This window comes from Aristolochia californica, unplaced genomic scaffold (assembly GCF_029961685.1).
Source record: "Aristolochia californica isolate CCGP_79_NKW_82.1479 unplaced genomic scaffold, dmAriCali1.0.hap1 SCAF_7, whole genome shotgun sequence".
Taxonomy (NCBI): Eukaryota; Viridiplantae; Streptophyta; class Magnoliopsida; order Piperales; family Aristolochiaceae; genus Aristolochia; species Aristolochia californica.
In genome coordinates, this window is record NW_027182268.1 from 3,853,237 (window position 1) to 3,878,379 (window position 25,143).

The 25,143-nt window shown below is 36.0% G+C and overlaps 3 protein-coding genes across 4 annotated transcripts; 1 reads left to right on the forward strand and 2 right to left on the reverse strand.

Moving 5' to 3' along the window:
• Nucleotides 1-2,400: 2,400 nt before the first annotated feature.
• On the forward strand, nucleotides 2,401-9,778 carry LOC137937629 (uncharacterized). Of its 2 annotated transcripts, none has more exons than XM_068782732.1 (4): nucleotides 2,401-2,562; nucleotides 2,644-2,819; nucleotides 2,903-3,051; nucleotides 9,276-9,778. In XM_068782732.1, the coding sequence occupies exons 2-4, from the start codon at nucleotides 2,708-2,710 to the stop codon at nucleotides 9,369-9,371; spliced, it is 357 nt and encodes a 118-aa protein (XP_068638833.1). In that variant the 5' UTR covers nucleotides 2,401-2,562; nucleotides 2,644-2,707; the 3' UTR covers nucleotides 9,372-9,778. The 2 variants fall into 2 exon arrangements, with proteins under 2 accessions (XP_068638833.1, XP_068638834.1); XM_068782733.1 differs by having other exon boundaries at nucleotides 2,647-2,819.
• A 445-nt stretch (nucleotides 9,779-10,223) lies between these two features.
• On the reverse strand, nucleotides 10,224-15,452 carry LOC137936487 (DEAD-box ATP-dependent RNA helicase 53-like). The gene is made up of 7 exons (XM_068781202.1): nucleotides 14,954-15,452; nucleotides 13,550-13,677; nucleotides 12,838-13,249; nucleotides 12,643-12,741; nucleotides 12,277-12,501; nucleotides 12,002-12,163; nucleotides 10,224-11,192 (listed from the first exon to the last, which is right to left on the reverse strand). The coding sequence occupies exons 1-7, from the start codon at nucleotides 15,257-15,259 to the stop codon at nucleotides 10,587-10,589; spliced, it is 1,938 nt and encodes a 645-aa protein (XP_068637303.1). The 5' UTR covers nucleotides 15,260-15,452; the 3' UTR covers nucleotides 10,224-10,586.
• An 8,681-nt stretch (nucleotides 15,453-24,133) lies between these two features.
• Nucleotides 24,134-25,143, reverse strand: LOC137936488 (uncharacterized). Its single transcript, XM_068781203.1, has 2 exons — nucleotides 24,530-25,143; nucleotides 24,134-24,430 (listed from the first exon to the last, which is right to left on the reverse strand). Exons 1-2 carry the CDS (start codon nucleotides 25,001-25,003, stop codon nucleotides 24,395-24,397), a joined length of 510 nt encoding a protein of 169 aa, XP_068637304.1. The 5' UTR covers nucleotides 25,004-25,143; the 3' UTR covers nucleotides 24,134-24,394.

Sequence of the window (25,143 nt, forward strand, 5' to 3'; positions counted from 1 at the left end):
AAAGAGTACTCAGTTCAGCATGATTGCAGAGTCTAAAATTTATTAGATTCTTTCTCTAAAAAGGAAGTATATTTTATAAAGGCACATTATACTTGATTGAACGGTATCAAAGTCGAGTTTTTGAAGTATCAAATTTCATGTTATCCTTGTTATGTATCTTCCCCATCTTTAACTTCGAAAAATTGTGGTCACCCTAGAAAAATTGTACTCGGTTAAATTATTAAGTTCTACCTTTATAGTCTCTCCTACTTTTTTTTTTTTTAAATGTCACATTCTAGATTTGTTTGGAAGAATGAGTGATGCATAGTCACTTCCCTCTGGTTAAAGGTTTTTTCCTCTAGTATTTCTTCAATTTATCATCTGGTGTTTTCATCACTTCAAAGCAATGTCTAGACCCACTACCTAAAAAGTATAGAAGTGTGTCCAATATCCAACTCAAGTCAAGTCTTTTATTCTTCACCCAATAGGTGATTTATGTTTGAGCTACTCTTAAAAAGCGAGTAGTCTCTTTGTTATGCCCTAAAATTGGGTCATTTTTCCGCTTTAAAATTGAGCGGAGGGTGTTTCAGACTATGATTGTTGTGACTGGTTTATGGAGCTTTCTCGTACAGCTAGGAGTGATTTTCTTCTTCCATATTGTGTTTTGTCAGAGTTGGGTCTCTATGTCCTATTTTTATGTCCAACTTGAGAGAGAGCAGTAAAAGAAGTACAACAAAAAATATTTTGTTCCACATATTGTGGTAATTTTTATGTAACCAAAATATTCAAGAAAAAAAAGATAACAAAAGATTGAAGATAAAAAATCCTTTTCATTGCAAGATAAAGTTATAAACTCCACCTTGAGGGTGAATATTGAAGAGCAAGTACAGAAGAGTTTTACACGACTCTCACAACAAGAAGTCTCACAAAGCCAAAATTAATATGGTGGAGTCTTATAGGAGCCTAGGGTCTCACAAAAAGTGTATTAGTTATGTTACTCTTCTATTTATATTCAATTGTTCAATTGGTATTCTACGATATCTTTTAGTGTTTAACTTTGGGTTACTCTGAGACAATGGTAGTTTAATTGTTGTTGGATTCTACTAGTTGTCTCTAGTATAAATAGAGACTCACTGTACTCAATTAAAAACAAATCATTGAAGTATTTTTTTTTTCCAAAATTTCAACAAAATGCTTATAGAAAACCTATTTAAATGCCTTTACTAGAACAGAGAAAATGATTTTCAAATAAGTTGGCAATCTTGCAAGGATAAAGTTAAATATGGACTTCAAAATAAAAGATTCAAACACACTTTACTCGTTGAGGGTGGCTCTTCAAAGCGCTAATCAGAACTTCAAGTTTGATTTCAAACGATAAGGGTCCTACTTTGGTTAAGGCAACCAGAAGTATAATTATTTAGTTGAGAAAGAGATGTTTTGTACTTTTGAAAATTTATTGGAAATTTGGTTAAAAATCCAAATAAAATACTTAAAGTTTTTTATATGACCTATTAAACACATAGATTGGTCATTTATAGATTTTGGAGACCTATCTTGGTCGAATTTAATTTAAAAAATTTTTTTTATATCATTTTGGGTTGCAAAGTTTGAATGGTGTTGTTATTCGAATGATCACTCTTTGTAGTGCTCCAAAGTTTGAAAGAGGAGGAATACTTCGAACATTTTTGAACTTGTGATATTTTTGTTAATTCATTGTAATTCAAACATTGACTCTTCATTCAAGCATTCATTACTTTCTAATTTTCTTTGATTGAACCTTCTGTCATTTGAATGATGACTATTTCGTTCACATGATCTTCTCTTTCTTCGTTTTCCTTCCAATCAATCGTCATTCGAACAACTAAGCCTATTCCGAAATCTCTTTTGCCTCTCTCTCTCTTTTCTCTCTCAAATTCGTTGCCCCTCCTCTCATTTCTTATATCCTCTTCTCTCTATTACTTCTAGCTCTCTCTCCTTCCCTTCCTCTGCTTTCTCTATAAGAGAAAATTCGATTTACAAGAATGTTAATAATTTATTATATTTATAAGAAAAAAAATCACTTCTTCTAAATAATCTCATGCATTTATGTTGAAGTTCATTTGAGCTTTTATTTTATCAAATTTTAATGATAAAATATAAATATAATGAATTGAATGAAATTCTAGTAAAAAAATATTTTTATTAATACTATTATTTTTATTTATCACTAATTTTTTATAAAAATAATAAAAAACTCAAATAAAATTATTATTAAATCATTAATGAAAGGAATAAGAAAGAAATAAATAAATTTTAATATTTAATGAAGAAAAAATTATTGAACCTTTGCAGCAACAAAGACTCAATTAATCTCTTCCCTTAGCCACTTAGCCTTTTAGACCACGAGAAGTGACTCTTGACTACTAACGGCGTTTTCTAATTCTCTAGAATTCTGAAAAGCTGAAAAGTTAATCGGATCCCTGCAAGCGTCTGCCCCCGTCCCTCTCCTCCCACGACCTATCGTCTCGACACCTCCCTTCACTTCCTCATGCTTCTTAGTGTCCACTAAAGAATAAAGACGGCCTCTTCGCTGCGCTGCATTACGTCTGCTCTCTTCCTTTTCTCTCTGTGTTGTGTATGGACTTTTCTTTATTTCAATGCTTACTCCCGTAATTATTTTCTCAGCAGTTCGAGGCAATTCCGGTACATAAGTAGCTGGCCAAGTAGAGAAACAAAGGAAACGGGTGCCATGGCTATGTCTATGAATGCTTCTAAGCTGATCCTTTCTAGCAAAATTTCGCTCTTGCCTAATTTTCTTCCGTCGTTTCCCAGATTCTCGTCCCGACCGAATCCCTACATCGGTAACTCAAACTCCTTTTGCTATTTCTTGGTTAGCCTTTCCATTTTCCTTTTTCAACTTTTTGCGAACGTTAAAATGTTTCAGTGAAGGTGGGGATTCCGGAATTTCTAAATGGGATTGGCAGAGGCGTCGAGAAGCACGTGGAGAAGCTTGAAACGGAGTTAGGAAATCTCCAGAACCTTCTGTTCACCAGAACCCTCAAGCTTAAGAAACTCGAGATTCCCTGCAAGCACGTAAGAACGTCTCTTCATTGTCCTCGCTTGGCTTGTGTACTTAAGTTTGTTTTAACTGAATAATATGGAAGTCCATGATCAATGTGGGAAGAAAGGCTTGTCTATATTGTTCTTCTGTCGTGCAGGGGTTTATAGCCATTGTCTATTATAGCTGTCGACCGATGATTTGTAATGGATTGGAGAATATGCTTGGACTATTATTTGAATATATGCTAACGAGTAGATGTGCCTACAATCTTTTGTAACTAAATAGAATACTTAAACTAGATTATGTAAAGCACAAAAATGCTGTAGGATCTCTACCATAGGCTTTTAGTCTTCCCATATACAGGAGTTTTCTAAAGCCAAGTTTTCAGGATCAGTATCTGTTGATCCCATCTGTCCCCAAGTCTTGCTTGAAACCTCAAAAGAGTTACAATGTGAAGAAAAGCCTCACCAGACATTGGTTTGTGGATGTAATTTTACTGGTATGCATCTAACTTGACCAACTAAACTAACATAGACAGCCCAAACTTAAGACTTTGGGCAAGGTTTGTATCATCCAACAACAACAGACAGGAAATAGATCCATCTTTGTGAGTATGGAACTTGTTTTGGTCAGGTTCATCCAAGGAGTCAATCCTAACCAAACCTGCTCCTTAAATATTCAAACACCAATCCAATGAATAATTGGATTGTGTCATTCACATTTGCCTAAGTCATTTCGTGGTCATAATATGGGTTCGTCCTTGTATACCTAACATTAAAAAAGGGCCTAATAAACTGTAATGTTTTAACAATATTTTGAACCCAAAATAAGTGATATATAATTGTGAAGCATGAAAAAATTGGTTTTGGATCTGCTGAAATGGAGTTTGTGGTACCTCTGAAAAATGAATACCACTCATGGGACCAATCTGCTTACAGGTTTTACGATGATGGTACCCCATTTTGTCTTCCTTGTTTGTATTTGTGAATTCTGAAAGTTTTTCTTATTAAGCTAGGTAGATATTTAAATCTATGCTGATTCTGGTTTGAAATAATATACTGGAAATCAACAAGATAAAATCTAGGATTTCATATCTAAACCTCAGGTATTATCATGATCTGCATCTTTAAATTGTACATGATAAGTGATGCCAGAAAAGGCTTTGGTAAATATTGCAGTGAATTATTTATGTACCTGACAGTGAGTTGACTGTATTTCCAGGTGCTGAACCTAGGCTAGGTTTCAGACAATGTTAGTAGTCCTTCCTTAAGAGTAAGTTTTTAGAGTATGAGCTATCCTTAGGAGGGCCTTACCGGGCAAATTTGTGTTAGAGCGTCTGTTTTCAAAGTATACTGTGGTATACCTTTTTTTTTAAAAAAAAAAAAGCTATGCTGTGATATACCATAGTTTTTTTTTTTTAGAAAAGTGTGAATATTTTAAAAAATCTAAAAGGCAAGCATACAGGAATCAAGAGGGGAAATCTCTTACGATGAGAAATTGAAGGGATACCCCCTCTTTAGTTGAAAAAGCTAAAGCATTAGCTGATCACCCTTTTAGAATCCCCTTCAACATGAAGCTGCCATTGAAATTTGTGAGGAAAAATGCGAAGACCTTATCTAAGGGCAAGAAGCTCTGCAGAAGAAAAGTTAGAGATACCAATAGGCCTTGAAAAGGAGGTCAAGATTCTACCAAAAGTATCTCTACAGACACCACCTACACCTGAAGGATCAGGATTTCCCAACGATGATCCATCAAAATTTAATTTGATGAGATGAGAAGCTGGTGGAGACCATTCAACCATCCTTGGAAGAGAAACCGATTAATGTAAGGCAACCTGAGCCTAGTTGTTTCTCAGCATGTCACCAGAAATATCATTACAGAACTCCGAAGACTTCAGCCAACTATAATCTGAGAGAAAGCCTTCATAGCTAAAGACTCCCATGAAGAAGATACTTGCTAAAAATGTCTAGAGTTCCTTTCCGACAGATCATCTAAGGAATGAAGACTAAACAAACTTGCATCATGATTTTCCTGCACATAGGAAAGCAAATCCCAGAACAAAGAGAAAAGAATTGAGAACTAGATGCTGGGATACATAAACTTGTTTGAAAGAACCCAAAAAATCTGGTCCAAATGCACCAAGAAAATCTGCAATGAAGAAGCAAGTGATTGATTGTTTCATTCTCAGCTCTACAAAGCAAGCATAAATGGCTAGATATGGAGACCCCTTGATGAAGCATATTATCACGAGTGAGAATGTTCCCATGCAAAGCATTCCATAAGAATAATTTAGCTTTTGGAGATCCAGATAGAGACCAGGCTGAGGCAGCTGTATGATGACAAGGATAGCAAGATGAAACTGAAAAAACACTGTCAGCATCAGGAGTCCAAATAAGTTTACTAATCTGAGAATCTTGAAGATGGATATCATCAAGATTGCATATAAAATCAGCAAATTCCAAAGCTTCTTCGTCATTAAGATCTTGTCTAAAATGACGACTCCAATCAATGCTCTTAAATCTTCCTTCTTCAATAACATCTGAAATTTTAGTTTGTTGATGTCGAGCAAGAAGAAATAACCGACGGTAGTTCATATTAAATGGGGAATCAAGAAGCCAAAGATCAGTCCAAAAACCAATGGAGGGCCTGAACCAAACCATACATGAAAGGCAAATATGGAGAAATTTTTATGTATGTATCTCCATATTGGATTAAGTTTACTAAGACTAGTAATGTTATTTCCTCCAAAATATCATGATCCATTTGATATTCCAAGTTTTCATTGGACAAGAGATATCCAAGGTAAATCATTGTGAATATTTATTCCCCAACTCCATTCATTAGCAAAGCCTTGTTCATAATATGAATTCTGTTAATACCCAATACTCCCTGATTTTTTGGTTTGCAAACATTATCCCAATTGACTAGATGATATTTGAAGCCATAAAAAATTCCTTTCCTAGAAAAGATCTCATAATTTGCTCAATTCTGTTAGTAACATTTTTTGGACAGTGCATAAATGATAGAAATCATGCTGGAATACCAGAAAGACTTGATTGAAGCAAAATCAGTCTACCAGCTTTCAATATAAGCTGTCCTTTCCATGAAGAAAGATGCAATTGAAGTTTCTCTGTAACCAGATTCTGCAAACTGTTATCAATTCTTTCAGAAAATAAAGGTAAGCTCAGATAGGAGCTGGGTAATGTTGCAGTATTAGTGGCCTATCTAGTAGCCGATGCATTTAGATCATTTTGTTCAATATTGAATAAAAAAAGTGAGGACTTTTTGACAGTTAATCTTCTTACCAGATATGAGTTTAAAAATATGCAGTAGTGCTTTAATGTTCAGAACATGATCCAAAGACCCATCTCCAAAAATTATTGGGTCATACGCCAATTGAATAATGGGATTATACAGCCGACCATCAGCAAAGACAGGGGAAAGCCAGTTTAAATCACAAGCTAACTGAAATAAGCAAGTAATACCCTCCACAACAATATTGAATATAAAGGGTGAAATAGCATCACTTTGTCGAATACCTCTGGAACTTTTAAAGTAACCACACACAGAACCATTGTCTAGAATAGAAAGAACCGCTGAGGGGATACAACTTTGCATCCAATTGTGCCGTTTATCACCAAATCCCATATGAAGAAGAATTGAATCAAGATAATCCAGCATGCTCTATTGAAAGTTTTTTCAAAATCAATCTTTAGCATTATCCGAGGTCTGGTTTCCTTCTTGAAGCAATCTATAACTTCATGGACTGTCATGGCTGCATCCAAAGTGACCCTCCTTTTCATAAATGACCTCTGTTCTTTACTAACAAATATGCTGCATGATAGGTTTTAATCAAGCTTATTGGTCTTAGATCCTTCACTTTTTCAATTGTACTTTTTTTGGGCTGCAAAGCAATAAAAGATGCACCCATATTTCTGTAAATGATGCCATTTCAATAAAAATTAGTCATCATCTTGTAAATGTCATCAGCCATAAATCTCTAGTTGGTTTTCTGGGTTGAGCCCGGTTTCATCCCAAAATGATTAACTACTTAGGAGGCCTATTGCTGAACCTTATAACCCATTAACTTTTCTTCTAGATTATCCAATGTCGGATTTTTTCTCACTCAACACTCTCCCTCACGTCCAAGCTTACACGTAATAAGTCTGGGATGTGGGTAGAAACCCTCTAATGGGACAGAAACCTTCTAATGGGGCCTACCAGACTCCCACCTTGTGGATCCCACAACACACTAACTCCAACCTTATGGAGCACACAACACATTCACTTCCACCTTATGGAGTCCACAAATTACAAACTCCCACCTTATGGAGTCCACAAATTACAAACTCCCACCTTATGGAGTCCACAAAACAAACTCCCACCTTATGGAGTCCAAACTCCTATCTTATGGAGTCCACAACACAAACTCCCACCTTATGGAGTCCACAACATACTAACTCCTATCTTATGGAGCCCACATCACACAAACTTCTATCTTATGAAACCCACAACGCATAGATAACATGGGGAGTACAAACTGGTCCTTAGCTCACACACACAACCTGCTCTCATACCATGTTGGATTTTTGGATTGAGCCCGGTTTCATCCTAAGATGACTAGCCATTTAGGATGTCTATTACTAAACCTTATAACCCATTAACTTTTCTTCTCATTTTTTCAATGGGACTTTTTCCCACTTAACATCCCCTGCTCTAAAAAATTCACCATTAAAGCCATATGGACTTGGAGCCTTATCAAGTGGCACTGAAAGAACGACATCCTCAATCTCCTTTCTTGAGAAAGGCCTTTTCATCCAAGCCTGCTTAGCATCAGAAAGGTTTTTGAATGGCAGAAATAATAAAAAGCCTACTAAAGGATTAAAATTTGAGAAAAAAACATAGGATTTCATTAGTAATAGACTGCCTATCAAAAGTTAATTTGCCATTAATTTGAAGGCAATTAGTTCTGTTAGATCGTAATCTAGTAGCAGCAATGGAGTGAAAAAAAAACACGTGTTGTCATCTCTTTCTTTCAACCAATGATACCTAGCATGCTGCTTCCACTGAATCCTTTCATGACTAGTGAGGCATTGAAGAGAATTAGAGGCAGAGATACACTCATAGAATTCACATGTCAAGAGAGCATGACTTTCTTCAAGACGATCAAGTGCGTTAATTGTAACGGCAATGCATCCAATTGAGCAGAAAGAGATACCTGATTTGATTTGGCCCATTTCTTCAACTTTAGTTTCAAAAGTTTTAGTTTCATAGCCACCAATCCACCAACTGATCTCGAGATTCTCATTTCATTCCACCAAGATTCCATAAGACTGATATAAGTTTTGTCTTCCAGCCAATAATTCTCTAATCGAAAAGGTTTCTACCCCAATTGTTTTGTACCAAGAAGTATAGACCAATGGTTAGAAATAACTTTCCCCAAGACTAGAGAAGAAGCATGTGGATAAAGTTGACTCCAACTGGTTGAGCATAGAAAATGATCCAATTTAGGGAGTATAAGTCTTTGCTGCTGTGATATACCATGTTGCAATAAGTTTGATGTTTGCAAACCCAAACTTCTACAATTGTTTCAGCTGAGCAGTTTTGCTTGTTATTACTTTGTCCAAGAACTCTCAAATCTGAACATGTCTCATATTCTTGCATGTACCATTAAGTATAATTTGAAATACTTGGTTACTTTTTTATTTGATGCTCCTTTTACAACATGATGTTAACACCACTGCTGCATATCATCCACAATTATACTGTCTGAGCTATGGGAAAGCACAGAGAATCAGCTCCTACAAATACAGATTGTTTCAAGTGGGAGTTTAATGTCATTCCTGTGCTGGCATTAATGGATTTACCATGGCAGTTTAAAGCAAAACCTGTTTCCTGGTTTGAGTAAGCAATTATGCTTCCAGTAGAGAAAAGTACCTTCTCTGTCTCTTCAGTTGTGGTTAAGTAAGGGCAAATATCTATATCTGGGTCTGAAATCCCAAAACATATGTCAAAGTAATGCAATTCTAAATCACATGGCTGACCTTTAATACTGCCAGTCTGCAACTATAATCAATACAGGGGGACTTTGTAGTGTATCCGGCAGAATTCATATGCTTGTTTCTGAAATTGCTCACTGGAACTCTCCATGTTTTTCTTTTATATGATAGAATTTATTTATTCATCAATTTTATGCACATCAAGTTGGTCAAGAAAGTGTAGTATACTTAAACACATTTTATCAAATTTCATGCAGAGAAAGTTGATTTTGTCATACGCTCACAAGTACAGACTTGGGCTATGGAGACCTCGAGCTGACCTTCCAAAGCCGTCTTCTGCTCATTCTGCTTGAGTTTGGTGGATCCAAGTGATGACTATTGGGTGTAATGAGGTAAAATGTTTAGGTCTTTCCAACTACCCATTGATGATACAACAAAAGTGGTGCTATTGGTATTTAAAGTTGAGAGGTACTAAGCCGCCCAATAATTAAAATGGTGAAGTTAGAAATTTTGTTCTTGACTTTGTTTCTCTTAGTTAAGATATATAAAGTTTGTAAAACCTAGAGATTTTAAAAGGAACATGGATAGCAATATTTCATAGCAGTTGTGCATTGGAATGCTCTGTTAGAAGACTTTGCCTGTGGTATTTAGTTTCTCGTGTTTCTTTTCAAGTAGTTTCCAATACCAAGGAGACATGCGGTTTGGTAGAGGACCTTCTATGTTATCTGTCTCGTATTGGTTTTTTCCCTTTTCAAGGGAAAGTCTCCTGTTTATTTATTCAACTGTCCATGTTCATATTTTGACGATGAAAATGGAGCCAGGGGAAGGGGGCGTCTCCCATCTCCCTCTCAGTCGCACAGAGAATGGGAAGCAGCGACGGGCCCTTCTCCTATGTTCCATTTCTGCGACCAGAAATGAAGGGTATACTGGCTTAGAGAGTACCAAACCCATGCAATGAGGCTTGGCTACCACTCTGCACAATCGATAGCCAAAAATCATTTTTCCAAGTGCCTCACTGCTCAAGCTTGCTTATACTTGTTCCCCCAATTACATGGCAGAAAAAAACTGCAAAAATTACGTTCTCCACATTGAAGTGAAAATGGGGGTCTTAACCTATTTTACAGAAATTGCTCTACGAAAGTGAAAATTTGCATTTTATGGTTATCCGTGTATGGCAAATTGACCACGACTCTCCCTTCCCAGAATAGTTTAGCCATTATATCTGAAAATTATCACAGGTTATAAAATTAAAAAGGATGTTGTGAAACATTGAATGAATTCACATAAATGGAACCTTTTCAGAGTCCTAAATAAGGCAGCGGTTGAAACAGTATCAATAACAACAACCAACCTCTTAACCATAAGAAATTGTAATCACTATTTTTTTTTTTTCCAATTCTTCTGATTGTGTCTCCACTAAGCAATGAGAGGAAAGGCCGGTTGAAGATACAGACAACAGCTTTTTGCAAGTCCGAGTCATATTCAACTGTGGCAAATATCCTTTTTGCTATATCATTTACTTTGACAACCCAAATGGCGCCATCAAGTACCTGTCTTCTTTAAAATAACTAGTCATCTCTAAGTGCATCAAGTATCTGCTTAAAATCATTCTGCCTTGCTTTGCCTTGCGAGTTTTCCAATTCATTACCAAATCGCCCATGATGGGAAAGAGAACCTCTGTCAAGACCATATTTTGCAAACCCAGATCTTGAACCCTTCCCAGGATTTGTTGCAGCATATCTTGATACATCTTTTGTCTGATAATTTCTCCCAAATTTGTTATGATTATCATTAAGATGCAGGCTAGTTCTCCTGCCCCCTTCCTTGAATCTAAAAGAACTCGGTTTTCCATTTTGATTGAACCTCTGACCAGTTTGCATCACACTGGATCTTGAACTCTTTGAACCATACTCTGCATATTCGGTCGAATAATTATCCCCTAATTCATCATCATAATTATTGACATGTGCTCTTCCCATTTTGTTTTGCCTTCCTCCACTGAAACCATTAGCATTTGAATCTCTAATTCTATTAGCATAGCCATTGCTTTTGTGTCGAGATTGTTCATAATTTGCAACGGGCCAATTAGAGAATAGCTCGTCATTGTAACTCTGTTTCTCTTCGAAATCCATGCTTCTTGCTTTGTTTCCACCCTTGTCTGTGAATTTTGGCAGCTGCTAAGAATACAGATCGATGAAATTACTAAATTGGGACAACATGGGAAAGCATTAAGGATTTCAAAACAAAAAAATAATGCAACTTAGAGGGTGAAAAAGTAAACCCACAGGAAAAAGGGGCAGAGAAAACTGAGTTTGCATAAAGATATCAAGAAGTACAAACATATCTAAGAAATGACAAAAGAATTATATTCTTGATATTTTCCCCCAACAGAAACCTATTTGAGAACGAATAGTTCAAAATTGCCTCATGCAGTGCAATTATACTGCGGCCTCTTATGAAAATCATACCAAGCATGAGAAAAAGTCAAAAGAGATGGATGCCAAATGAATGCATACATGGTTAATGCAAGATCACTGGCCAAGTTTGAGCAAGGCTCATGCTAATTTTAGTGGATGAAAGCAAGAAGAAAAAACAAAAAGATAAACTTTTTATAGACTGAAATAGTGAAATTCGGGTCTCCCTCAAAAGCGAGATTTACCAAATATATGTATGATTAGGTCTAAAAGGTCTAAATTGTAACAGTTTTTTGATAACTTTAACAGGAGTGGGAAAAAATAGGGCAGGTTAGAAGTCAAGGACATACTTTTCCATGCTCAAATCACTAAGTCCTCTACCAGTATCAGACTTAAGAGTGACAAAGATGAATGGTCCTCTTACAGGGCCTGGGCTGCCTTTTGGCCAAATAATGGAAAACCTTCCAGCATGTTGGTATTCACTAATAAAGACAAAAATTCCTGAAAGAAAAACAGAAGTGATCCCCAGAAGCCATCCACTCACTAAATTAAGAACAGATGCTCCTTACCTCTTCAAATTTGCAGCCTAGATCCCTCTCAATAGTCCTGACTCCACGCCTTTGAGCCTCAGTGAACATGAGAACTGCAGTGCCCTTCTTTCCTGCACGTCCTGTCCTACCAGATCTGTGGACAAAAATTTCTGAAGTATTTGGCATTTCAAAATGGACCACCTGCATCAATATATACGATAAGCAGAAAATCCACTTTGCCAAACAAAAATTAACCATTATGTAGAAACTACTCATTCACTTCACATCCAAAAAATGCATAAGTAATTGAGTACCAAATCAACATTTGGAATATCAAGTCCTCGGGCAGCAACATCTGTAGCAATCAATACATTAAATCGTCCACTGCGAAAATCAGAAAGAGTCTTGTCCCTTTTGAACTGTTGCATGTTCCCATGCAAAGCTCTACTTCGAAGGATAGTCCCCACTGCTAGTGAAAGCGCTTCTGCATCTTTCTTTGTTCTCGTGAAAACTATACTTTTCCCTCCTTGTCCAAACTTCTGCAAAATTCAACATTTTATTCACATTAGTTGATTAGACAAGCAATAAGAAAAAAATGGCAAGTCAGATAAAGCCGCCTATCTTAGATTTGAATTGGGAAGGTAAAAGAAAGGAACCACTATTTGTAGCATTTAACTTACTGAAATCAAAGACAGTAGACTGTTTTGCTTTCCAGAAGCAGTTGAAGAAACTGAATAGAGAGAAATACCATCAGCTAACTTTTGGTCTGAATCTCCCACCTACATCCACAAAATCATTAGGCATTTTCACAACCAAAACTGATAGCAATTTGAATCAGAAAATGCATCAATATGATGTCAGAAGGATGAACTCACAAGATCAATTATTAAAGGGTTCCTCAGATACTTCCGTGACAGATCATTAACCCAAGAAGGCATCGTTGCTGAAAACAACAGGCATTGCTTCTTTGCAGGAAGATAATTTAAAATACATTCAACATCCTCCTGGAATCCAACGGCAAGCATTTGATCAGCTTCATCCAGCACAGCAAACTTGACTTCAGATAGATCTAAAGCACCCCTTTCAACAAGGTCAATAATTCTGCCAGGTGTCCCAACAGCAATGTCTATACCATACCCTAGCATACGGCATTGGTTACTAATAGGTATCCCACCATAAAGGCAGACACTACTCAGATTTGGTGCAGATTCTTTGAATTCCTTTTCAACTTGACGTGCCAGCTCCCTAGTGGGTGCTAGGACAAGAGCAGATGGTATTCGCTTTTGCCTTCAACAAATATGAGTATATCAAACAATAAGTAAAGCTAAATCAAACAAAATTTTGCAGCAATACAAACACTGCAACAGAAGTGGAGTCAACAGATTCTTAACAAAGTGTGCTGGAGTGAACTAGACTGGACAAATATGATACATGCAGGAGATAGTTGAAGGTTACTAAAGTCCTTTACTTGTTTTGGTAATCCTTCATTGAGTTAAAAAAAAAACCAATGCCACAAAAGATGATAAGGAAACATCTGCCAAAAATGAAAAAGTCAATGGAACAAACATGAAAGTCTGAGGTATGAACCTTTGTGGTTTTCGATGTCGCATAATTTTATCTAATATGGGAATACCAAAGGCAAGTGTTTTCCCAGAACCAGTGATGGCTCTTCCAATCATATCACGGCCCTCCATGGCAGGCTCCAATACAGCCCTCTGCAACCATAGTCATTTTTAAGAAAATAGAAGTCGAGTACTTTGATTCAGACAAACAACATCAGATTTCACAAATCCACAAAACTAGCTGCAAAAAATTCCTACCAAAGTAACAGAAGGAAGTTTCATAAAAAAAAGAAAGTAACAGAAGGCAGTGCTCAGGAATCATCAATACATTTGCTAAAAACTAATTAAACTGGTTGATCACACAAAGTTGAAGGAATATACACAGTTATGGAGAACCAAAAAAATGAACTGCTCTAAATTGGTATTGCGCAGATGTATAAAATTTTAATTAAGTAATATGCTATTATGTGTTTTCCACCACTCCATAAGCAACTCACAACCCCAGGGCACACTAAATAGTCAATACTACTCAACCAACTCAGTCTCCATGAGCACACAGAACAAGAAGTAGTGAAAGATATTCCTAAAATAAGAAACTTATTGTCTTAAACTTATGCACTTCAGTGCCATACCCAGATATTGTAATGTCTTGCAAAAGAATGTCAAACATAACCTTTTCCCAACCAAAACTTTCCCAACAAAACAAGAAAGTAAGCGTTGAGATAATCAAAGCACAAATGTTGTCTACATGAAAACACGATAGGTACAAATCCATCAAAAGACAATTTAGACCAACAGTCCGTCATTAAATGGAATTCTCACTCCGTAAGTCCTCTACTGAGCAAATTTAGCTGCAACGGAATATACACCTAAATTTACTCATAAAAGATCAATGCATTATTCAATCCTCATTTCATAAGGGTATCTAAACTGGTAAGCCAACACACTAGCACACTTTTACAATGTTTATGCCTTCCAGTAATAATTCCTTTAAAATTTAGGCCAAGTAGTCGCTTTTGTACTTTCCACTTCCGTGCACAATTTACCCCCATCCTCCCTCCCCCCCCCCCCCCCTACAAACTAATAGTCTCCAGGCAGACATCAAAGATTTAAGTTAACTTGCCATAATGCCTCACCTGGAAAATAAACTCTCCCAATTTCAGACAAGTAATAACCAGAGTAAAGCTAAGTCCAGAAGAAAATCCCAACCTCTCGGAACTCTCGTTTGTCATACGACAAAAAAACAACTTCATTGAAAAGGCCATCCAATCGTATATAGTCAAAATATAATACTACGCAGTAGGGAAAAGAAAAGGGATAGGAGCACTTCCTCCTCCTTGAAAATACTCAAAGGAACACAACCAACTAAAAATAAGTAACAACTATAATTTCATCAAGTATAAACAAGATACGAAATTGTCGAAGGTACTTGAATGGGGAAGAGCTCCGTAATGCCCCTCCGAGACAGCGCAGAAACAATCTCCTCCGAAATGCCGAGCTTTGCGATATCAAGATTGTCTGAAGCATTGAACCCATTTGTTCGACTGGGGAGTTCATACTCGACGGCGGTAGCATAAGCAGAGATAGGCTTCCTATAGAGGAAGAGTTTGCTTTTTCTAGAGACGGGGATAGAGATAGAAGAAAAGCTGCAAAAATGGGAGGAGAACGAATCGGTATTGTGGCTTCTCTGGAGAAAAGCCGAGGAAGGGAGAGGAGTAGAGAGCAGACTCGCCATTTCGGAAAGAGGGGACTGGGGAATGAAACGGTGGGTGCTGCTTCTCTCTCGGCTCTCGTATTGGATTGTGATAACAGATACTACAAAAGGGGCTTCAAGGAGCCTCCTTTGAGTCAAAATGTCGAGTTCAGACCACAAAATCGACCAGTCCACTTGGATTTGGAAATTGGAGCTACAGCCCACAAGAATGTCATCCTATTTCAGAGAGTGGTCAATTTTTATGGTGCAAATTGCCTAGGCAATGTTTCTCTTAAAATATCTACCACGCGCAGGCAGCGTAAATTGCAGTCTCAAATATCATGCAATGCAAGCGTCACTCAAGATGGCGAGCCAAGGCGAGTGGCGATTTACGGACACGACTCGCCGCTCTGACTCATCAGATCCCCAGCGAATGTGCCAAAACCCTAAAATCATTGTTCTTTGTGTCTGGGGGTCGTCTCTCCCATCTTCTACTTGCTTCCACTCCATTTCCACGCCACTTCCGGCGTTTTTTCCTCCATTTTCCCCTCCCCTCTTCGCTGCTCTCTTCTTCTTCCTTTCTTCTTCCATTAAGACCCATTTTTTGTCTTTCTTCTCTCCTTCCAGCCATTTCTATATCGGACCATCGTCACTTGGTTGTCGGCGACAAGATCCGGTTGCGACCGATGCTTCCCCTTCTTCGATCTCCTCGGTTGACCCATTGCCTCTCCTTCTTCCTCCTCTGGTTCTTTCTTCTTAGGTGACACAATATTTTAGTCTTTTACCTTTCCTAATTTCAACTTAAGAATATTTCATTCATGATTATTTTTATACATAGGCTGATTTAGTGAGAAACATGTGAAACCTCATCATAACCATTTGATCAAATACGAAAAATCATTTAGTGAGAAACATGTGAAACGGTTATCTCAATCATAGCCATTGATCAAATACGAAAAACCATTTAGTGAAAAACATGTGAAACAGTTATCTCAGTCATAGCTATTGATCAAATACGAAAAACCATTTAGTGAAAAATATGTGAAACGGTTATCTCAGTCATAACCATTGATCATACGGCTGAGATAGTTGTTGATCGAATGACTAAGATAACTATTAATCGAACGACTGAGATAACTATTAATCATGATCGAATAGTTGAGATAGTGTTTCGCAAGTTTTGTACCAAATAAGATTTATTTAATGAATATGTGAATGTTGTTTACTAATAGCTTACCAAGGACCACGTGCCCCAACTTAGGGCATTAAGTTTTAGCTAATGATATATTAACAAATTAATTAACTTATATATTAATCTATTATAAAAGAATTGATTAATCAATAATTTAGAGTAATAAGTATTAGTTAGAATTAAAATTATAATTAATAACTAATAAATTATTAACTTAATACTTATTAAGAACTAATAGAGTAATAGTAATTATTAAGTATGATAATTATTTCTAATTAATATTAGTAGTACAAAATTCAAAAATAATTGCAAATTATTAATTTATTCCAATAAATAATTTAGCCCAATAATTATTGATTATAATACTCAATAATAATACACTAAATCTATGACTAATAGAAATAATAACCAATAAGTATAAAGTAATAATAAATATGAAGCATAATATTCATTACTAATTGTTTATTTATTTCCAATCAATAATTTTAGATCCATAATTGTTGATGGTAATAGTTAACAATAATAATAACAACAATAATATTGATAAATAATTAGAATAAATCTGCAATTAATAGAAGTAATAAGTAATAACCAATAACTAATAAGTAGTAATAGAGTAACGATAGCTATTAAGTATGATAATTATTAATAAATAATAATTTACTATTAGTAATATAGATTTAAAAAATATTTATTAATTTCTATTATTACTAATCGGCAACTGAGAGCAATAATTATTGATAACAATAGTTAATAATAATAAATAATAATTTGGATAAATATATAATTAAAGGAATTAATATAATTAAATTAAATCTAGAATTAAGTTTAATAATAACTATTTTAAATTAATACTAAAAAAATTACTAATAAGAATAATAACTATTGTTAAGTTTAATAATAGATAATAATAATAACAGTGAATGTTGTGTGTTTACTTTATATTTCAATGTCAAGATTTCAAAATAATCTCATAAATTTATAACTGTTGGAATTTCCTTTATATTAAGGTAACTATGCATAACAAATTACACATTAAGTATAATTTTTTCTTGTTAAGTTGTGTCTAAGGCCCATCCCAAAATGACTAGCCAACATAGGAAACCTATTTTCTAATTAATAAACTCAAATATTTGTACTCACTAATCCATGTGAGACTATTCCTTAATACTCCCCCCTCACGTGTAGGCCCTCTTTTGTAATTTAGGTGTAAACCCTTTTTTGTGGCTCTACACGTAGATAATTTTATGTGTAGGCCCTATTTTGTGGCTCTATAAATGGATAATTTAGGTGTAGTCATATGAGTACCCGCTCTAATACCATTTTAACTTGGGTAGTCATTTTGGGATGGGCTTTGGACCCAACTTCCCATGGTATCAGAGTATGTACTCATATGTGGGCCTGAGTCGATGATCCAAGATGAAGAGGATGAAGCAGCAGAAATTATACTTGAAACAGTGGTGACAACAACAATAGTTGAAGATGCTGGAGAAGATGGAGGAGATACCATCAGAGTTTTCATCCTCTGTAAGAGGTCACAATCATCATCGGTGATAGTTTTTTTTTCTCGTTGTAACTCAGATTAGGCAACATTCTTCTCGTTTTGAACCGAAGCTTGGTTGGCAGTAACCTAGTCCGATTTGCCATGAAGCTTGCAACTGGTATCCACCAGATGGTTTAGTCTACCACAATGAGTGCACACTCGATTGTTTGACCTTGAAGAACTGGAGCCACTTCTATCACCTTTTGCTCGGTCTCCTCTATAATTTCTATTGCACCCTCGAGTGGTAGAAGATGTACATCTATTTCCTGAATACATAGCAGATGATAATTCATAATGAGAGGTGGAGGGAGGATTTGGTATTTGAAGTAATGTTGCACTAATGTCATTGAATGATGGAAGTACAGAGGAGCTAAGGAGTTGAATTTTGGCCACTTCAAGATATTGCTTGATATTTGACAAACAGATAGCAATTGCTAAGGCCTCCCATTGATTTTCTTGAACCAATATATTGGTTAAATAGAGCTGACAATTTTCCACTCCTGAATCAACCCTCTAAACTTATCCAAGAACTCACGTAAATTCTTTCCTTGTTTGGTAGTAAACATGTTTTGAAACACATCATATAATTTTTGTAAATTCTCGATGCTAGAGTACAACTTGGAGCAAGTGTCCCATATCTGCTTTGTAGTCTCAAGGAGGACAATATTATTTGCTAAATATTCCTCCATACTATTAATGAGCCAACTAATGACAAATATCTCATACTTGAGCCATTTAATATAGGAACTATCATTTTCATCTATGGGTGGAGCTGGTTTAGCCAAATGTCTTAAAAGATCTCTAGTGATAAGAAATATCTTAACCGATTGAGCCCAACTTAAGTAATTTGATAGCCCTCTCAAGCTTAAGTAACTCACATTTACCACTCATATTCATATAATCTTCACCCATCACTAATGAATATTCTTTGTACTATATCAACCAAACAATTATAGAAGAGAGGAAACCAAGCAAGCCAATCCGAGTTAATCAACAATTCACACTAAGACAAACCAAACCAAGGCTTTAATCGTGCACATAATCAAGGAGATTATAACTCCAAGTGCTAATCTAAATTAGATGAAATTGATTCCAAATCTTTCTGAATTAAGAAAGAATTATAAAGGCAAGTGAAATTTCAAGGGATCTTGGACAATTTAGAGGATCTTCTTAAAAAGACAGTTTTCCTTCAATGTCACTTGTGCCAGCAAATAAGATTTCAATCTTTGACTTCCTTCTTTCCTAAACGATTTATGAAATAAATTATAGATAATAATCTAATATAAGAAGCATTTAAATAGATAAATCACAACACTTTATTTTCTTTAACTTTCATTTTTTTTCAAGCTCTAGAAGAAGGAACTTTCCTTCAAAGCAAAGTGTGCCAGATTTGTGATTTAAATCACGGCTTGATCTTACCTTTTTTACTTGATTTTTTAAGGTAAGATAATCCAGAGGATAATACAACCAATGGAAGATAAAAAATCATGCAAAAGGCCAACACCTTTTTCAAAAAATAAATCCTCTTCTCAGTAACCAGAAAATAACCTTCACCGAGCTCTTTTAGAAAATAAAACATACAAATAGCAACGTAAACCAATTTTGAAAGAATTTAATCATACTTTGATCATGTTATTTCACATATACAACAAGAGGACAAGAAAATCCTCATCAAGCATATGTTTTAGGAGAGAAAATCAAACATGTGATAATCAACATAAGCTTAAACCGAGCACAACAAAAATCTTGCATGAAATGGAACATTGATCTTTTATCTAGAGGATAAATAACCAGTAAACCTCTTGTCGGGAGCAAGACATTATCAAAATCATCTCATGAAGGGTAAAAAAAAAAAACTTATCTTGCTTGTAGAGCCTTTGCTTTACTAATAACAACACATGAAGTTTGATAAAACATACTTAATCACCACCTTAATGTTGAGATCCTAAACTAATTGCTTTGATACCATGTTGGATTTAAGATCCCATGATAAAGTCCTCGACCAAGAGGGTGAGAGAGAGGAGAAAAATAAAAAGAGGAGAAGAAAGAGAGGAAGAAGGAAGAGAAGAGAAGGGAGATGGAAAGCTAAGGAGAGGAAAAAGAAGACTTTGAGAGAAATGTCTCAGGATGAATTTGAGAGAGAAAAGGAGAAACATAAATATCTACCCCTTGCCTTGAACCTCTATTAATAGTTTATGGAAGGTTACAATGATTACAATGCCCTTAGGACTCCAAGCTCACAAAAAGAAAAGCATAAGTAGACATGCATCATCTTCTTTAATTACACCCTTGTGCCTTTTTATGAAAAAATATTAAATTACACTTTGTGCCACCTCCTTGACATGGATAGGGTATTTACCTTAATGCCACTTTGAGGTGTCTTCCAACATTTATTTTAATCACATAAAATAAAATACCTCTTTCTTTTACTTTTTCTTCTATTGCTCCCCCTTCAAGCTAGGGATAAAAGGACATAGAGACCCAACTTGGAGAAAATAAATACAAAAGAAGAAAATCACTCATAGTCGTACAACAAAACTCCTTACACCAGTTAAAATGGTTATAGTCTGAAAAATACTCAACTCAATTTTAAAGGTAGAAAAGGCCTAATTTTAGTCATGGAAAAAGAGACTACTCACAAATTAAAAGTAGCTCAAAGAAAAATAATATTTGGGAGAAGAATAAAAGACTTGACTCATGCTGAATATTAGGCACACTCATATACTTCGTAGGTAAAGAGTCTAGGCATTGTTCTGAAAGTGATATAAATGATAAATTTAATAAACACTCGAGGAACACAAGGATAATAGCACATCATTACTTGGATGGAAGGAGGTGACATTGCAACACTCTACTTCCAAAATTGACTTTAAAAACTTTAGATAGAAAGAGGCAACAATATAACACTCTACTTCAAACCGATTTTCTAAAGAAAACAATAAGGACTTGATAAAAAAAAAAATCAATAATGAGTGCGATCATCATTTTTTTTGGAAAAATAGAGGAGATTATAATTTAAAATGTAAAAATAACAAACAAGTTAGACCAAATGTGACTTCAAATAAGTTTTTGGGGATGAACATAAACTTTGAAGATGCTGATGCAGAAGACACATAACCAATGTCGACAAGAAAGCCAACACTAGAGAGGTTGCAATAGAACTGACATTTGCTACTTAAAATATAAGTATCTCTCAAATATAGCTCAAATTACAAAAAACTTTTGCGTATACACTCGTTCTTTCTAGCATAAAATGGGTCAAGAAATAAAGCATTATTATGTCACTTGAACCTTTCCTATTGCTTGACTTTTGCTACTTCAAATATCAATTTCTCTTTGTAAAAAACTTCGATCAATAAAATTCTTTTTGTATTGGAAAATAGACTAAAAATATTTTTTGTCAATCTATAATTTGAAGTATGAAACTAGTATTATAGATGTACTAATGTCAAGGGAAAAAGGGGTATTGGAACTGAAAAACATCATGAGGAAGAAAAAGAATAACACAAACCTACTAATAGAAAAAGGATCACATTATCTATGAGGGTTGGCTAAGTTAACTCACAAAACCTACTTTTGTACCATGTTAAAGTTCTATAAAAGATGAATAATTCATTGGCTTGATTATAACTAAGTAAAATGAGCATCTATTTATAACATAGGAAACAAGTAGAATTAGATTACAATAAAACTACCCTTATCCCAGTTACACCCAAATTCTAACTCCTAAAAACCTACTTTTGTACCATGTTAAAGTTCTATAAAAGATGAATAATTCATTGGCTTGATTATAATTAAACAACTTAACATAAATAATAAAATAACTAAAATAATTTTCCTATGAGATTCCTATAAGATTCCACCAAATTAATTATTGTTTTGTGAGATTTCTTTCTGTTAGAGTCAATAAGACTCTTCTATACTTGCTTTTCAATATTTATGCATAAACTAACTAACAATACTCATATAAAAATAAATATATGGTCTTTTAACTGTGAAATAAATTAATTACTAACCAGCCTTTGAAACTTATCAACATCCACACATTTCCCAATCGTACATATAATTTCATAGTTGGGTCCATGAGAATATCAATTGGTCTACATCCAAACATTCTTGTTTCCTCAAGTAAATTGAAAACATACTTCTTCTGAGATAAAAGAATACCATCTTGAGATTATAACACTTTAATGCTTTCAACAAACTAAGATTTTTAGTTTTGAAGGTTTTACTTAACCCCTCCTTTACTTGGTGAATACCACTTTGATCACTTCTAGTGAGAACAATGTCATCTACATAAACATCCAAAAGAAAGAGCTACATCTTGATTTTTGAACATATTGTTACTTACTATGAAGAGAGAAAGAGAGAGAGTAATCTCGTTGAGAGCGCATATTTGTGTAAACACAATATTGCACTTCAAGTTTGAGTAAGAGAAAGAGTTGATGGAAATTCGAGGATTACTCTTAGCTGGGCATAGATCAAAAGTGTTTTCGTTTTGTTTTTGTAAACAATTATGAGAATACTTAGAAAGAAATTCATGACTAAATTACCCTTACCACAAACACAAATCGGATTTGATCATTTATATATGGACTAGCTTAGAATCCGTAAATTAGCCATGGTGAAACGGATCCTCTACATTGCTGTGCTACAAACCATTGGATGCAATTAAAGGACAGCTCTTATCAGGGAACAATAACCAATTATGAGTGGAATCCTACTATCTCATGCTGAGATAGGGTTCAGATCAATCAATCCACATATAGTTAGTACCGAGGCTAGCCCAACCATTTCTTGTGAAGAAAGAGTGAAAGTGATCCCTTTACATGAGGAAATGGGTCTTATTAACTCTCCCGAAGTGATAGGAAAAGACCAATACATAAACTTGTAGATATGAGAATCAGATGTTATGAAGATCAGTGATTTCCTCAACAGAATGAGGACACCTCAATGCATTTTTTATTTTTTTTTAAATCTAAGCTTGTATTGTTTTTAAAGTTTTTTCTTTTTTCTTTAGCCAAACGGGAGAGTGGGGAAGGGGCCTCTGCCCTTCTCTGAGCCCTTACCTTTCCCATTGCGGAATTGAGTTTTTGCATGCCAATAGGGAGAGCGATAGTGCCTCTTTCATCAGAAAAAAACATAAAATAAGGGGAAGGTTGGGGTGGGGGTCCCCTCTCTACCCCTCTTTTAGGCTGACTGGGGAGAGAAGGGCCTCTTTTATCGACAAAAGGAAGGGGGACGGCCCCCTTCTTTCCCTTACTTCCTACCAGCAGAGTTCATGTTTCCCAACTGGTGTGCAGAGCTTTCACACATCAACAAGGATGACAGCAGCCTCTCCCTGTCCATCATCTTGACCGAGGGAAAATTTCGAATAGGTCCAGGTACGAACAAGCACAGTTTGAAGAAGGCGAGTTGTACTTAGAGCAATAAATGGCAGCCAAGAGGATAGGGACCACTGCATTAGGACAATCTTGTCGCCTTGTATTCAACTCTCCTCCTTTCTGCCACATCCATAAATTGAGCTTCAGTGTTGGACCATTAAAACCAGTAGCTTGCCCTAATTATCATCCTTCTTCTTTAGGGAAGAGAGCATTCCAGCGATGCTTAATTATTATTCAAATCTGTTTTTCCTTTAAACAATCCTGTAGTTTGAGATTCCAGAATCCCTTTATAAGATCGGAATCTGGCTTTTTGTTAACAAGTGATTCTTGCTGAAGATTTGCTCCCTAGAACTTGAGAGTTAAAAGTGTTTAAAAATGTTTAGAGATAATTGCAAGCTCTAAACCCAGTTGTCAAGCACGTGGACATCTTTATTATTTGTCTGGATACTCGGAAGAAGCCTATGACCTAATGAAATTACGTGTTGGTAGTAATTAATCAGGTAAGCCTGCAGAGAGCCTACTTTGAGTCTAAACTTGGTCCATCAAACTCACTTAGAGAGATTAGGGCCGGCTACCCAAAAGCCGGACTACGGAATCTTTGTCAATTTCTCATTGAGCTTCGTCTTCTTCTTCCTCCACCCACTCTCTTTTTTTTCTGATTCACGCTGTCATTCTGTCAACTTGTCTGTGTAACATGCTGAAAAGCCGACTCTCCCTTTACCATCCAATGGATACATTCTACAAAGATTACTACATCCATTGTCCTTGCACAGTATTCACAGATCTAAGCTTCAAAATTATCGAGAAGAATTCCTTAAAATGCCAACCACTTTTGTACAAAAATCATTGATACGTCTAGCTTAAAAAATAGAGCAAGAAAGGAGAAGAATCAGAACAGAGATAAGGGTGAAGGTTAAAAGTTAAAACCCATCAAACAAACAGAGAACATCCATGCTCACTGAAGCATCCAATACATCACAGGTCTTCCGCAGAAAAGTAAATCCTATTTTCGTTCGACACTCTATAGTCGTTCCTCTCTTCTGCTGCTCTTCAGATCATTAATCTTCATCTTCATTCGTAAGCACCTCCTGCAACTGTACGTAAAAGAATATTAGAAAGAATTCTAACTAGTTGGAACTTTGTTACAGTACTAATGAACTAAAAAAATGGGGAAGATGAGAAGCAGTCGGTACCTGCGATATCTTGTTAAGATGTGTTTCACTGGGACATAGTGTGGACTTCCTACCGTCTATTCTCTCCACAGACCCATCAATCTTCTCATGCTTCTTTCCAACAGCGTGGGTCTTCCTTAGCCCCAGGAGCTCCTTCCACCTCGTGGGTCCCTTAGGCGGCCTTGGGGAGATGCCATCGTCTCCGCCGTCGTCATCATTGCAGAGCTCGTCACGTAGAGTCATCTTCTGCAACTTTTTGGTGCAATTCTTCTTGAGAGGCAGTATCCTCCCCTTGAAGAAGATCTCATCGGCCGCAATCATGGAGTAGTTACTGACAGAGAATTCAAAGTTGGAGGCGTCCGGCGGCGGCGCAGCCAGTCGTTCGTGTTTGATCTTCTGATCCGGATCGACGAAATCACTGGAGAAGGAGATCCTGGGGCTCATAGTAGAGCAGAAGCTCTGGTGGTCCATATTGAAAGTGTCCAGGCATGCCATGAACGAGCTCACCCCTCAAACACCGCCAAGAATGAAGGAAAAAGAGGCGGGAGAGGTTCCTATTCTCTCTTCTCCGCCACTGCTAGTCTCTTAACAGAGGGTGGCTGGTAGGGGTGTATTTATATGTGAAGAAGTGAAGA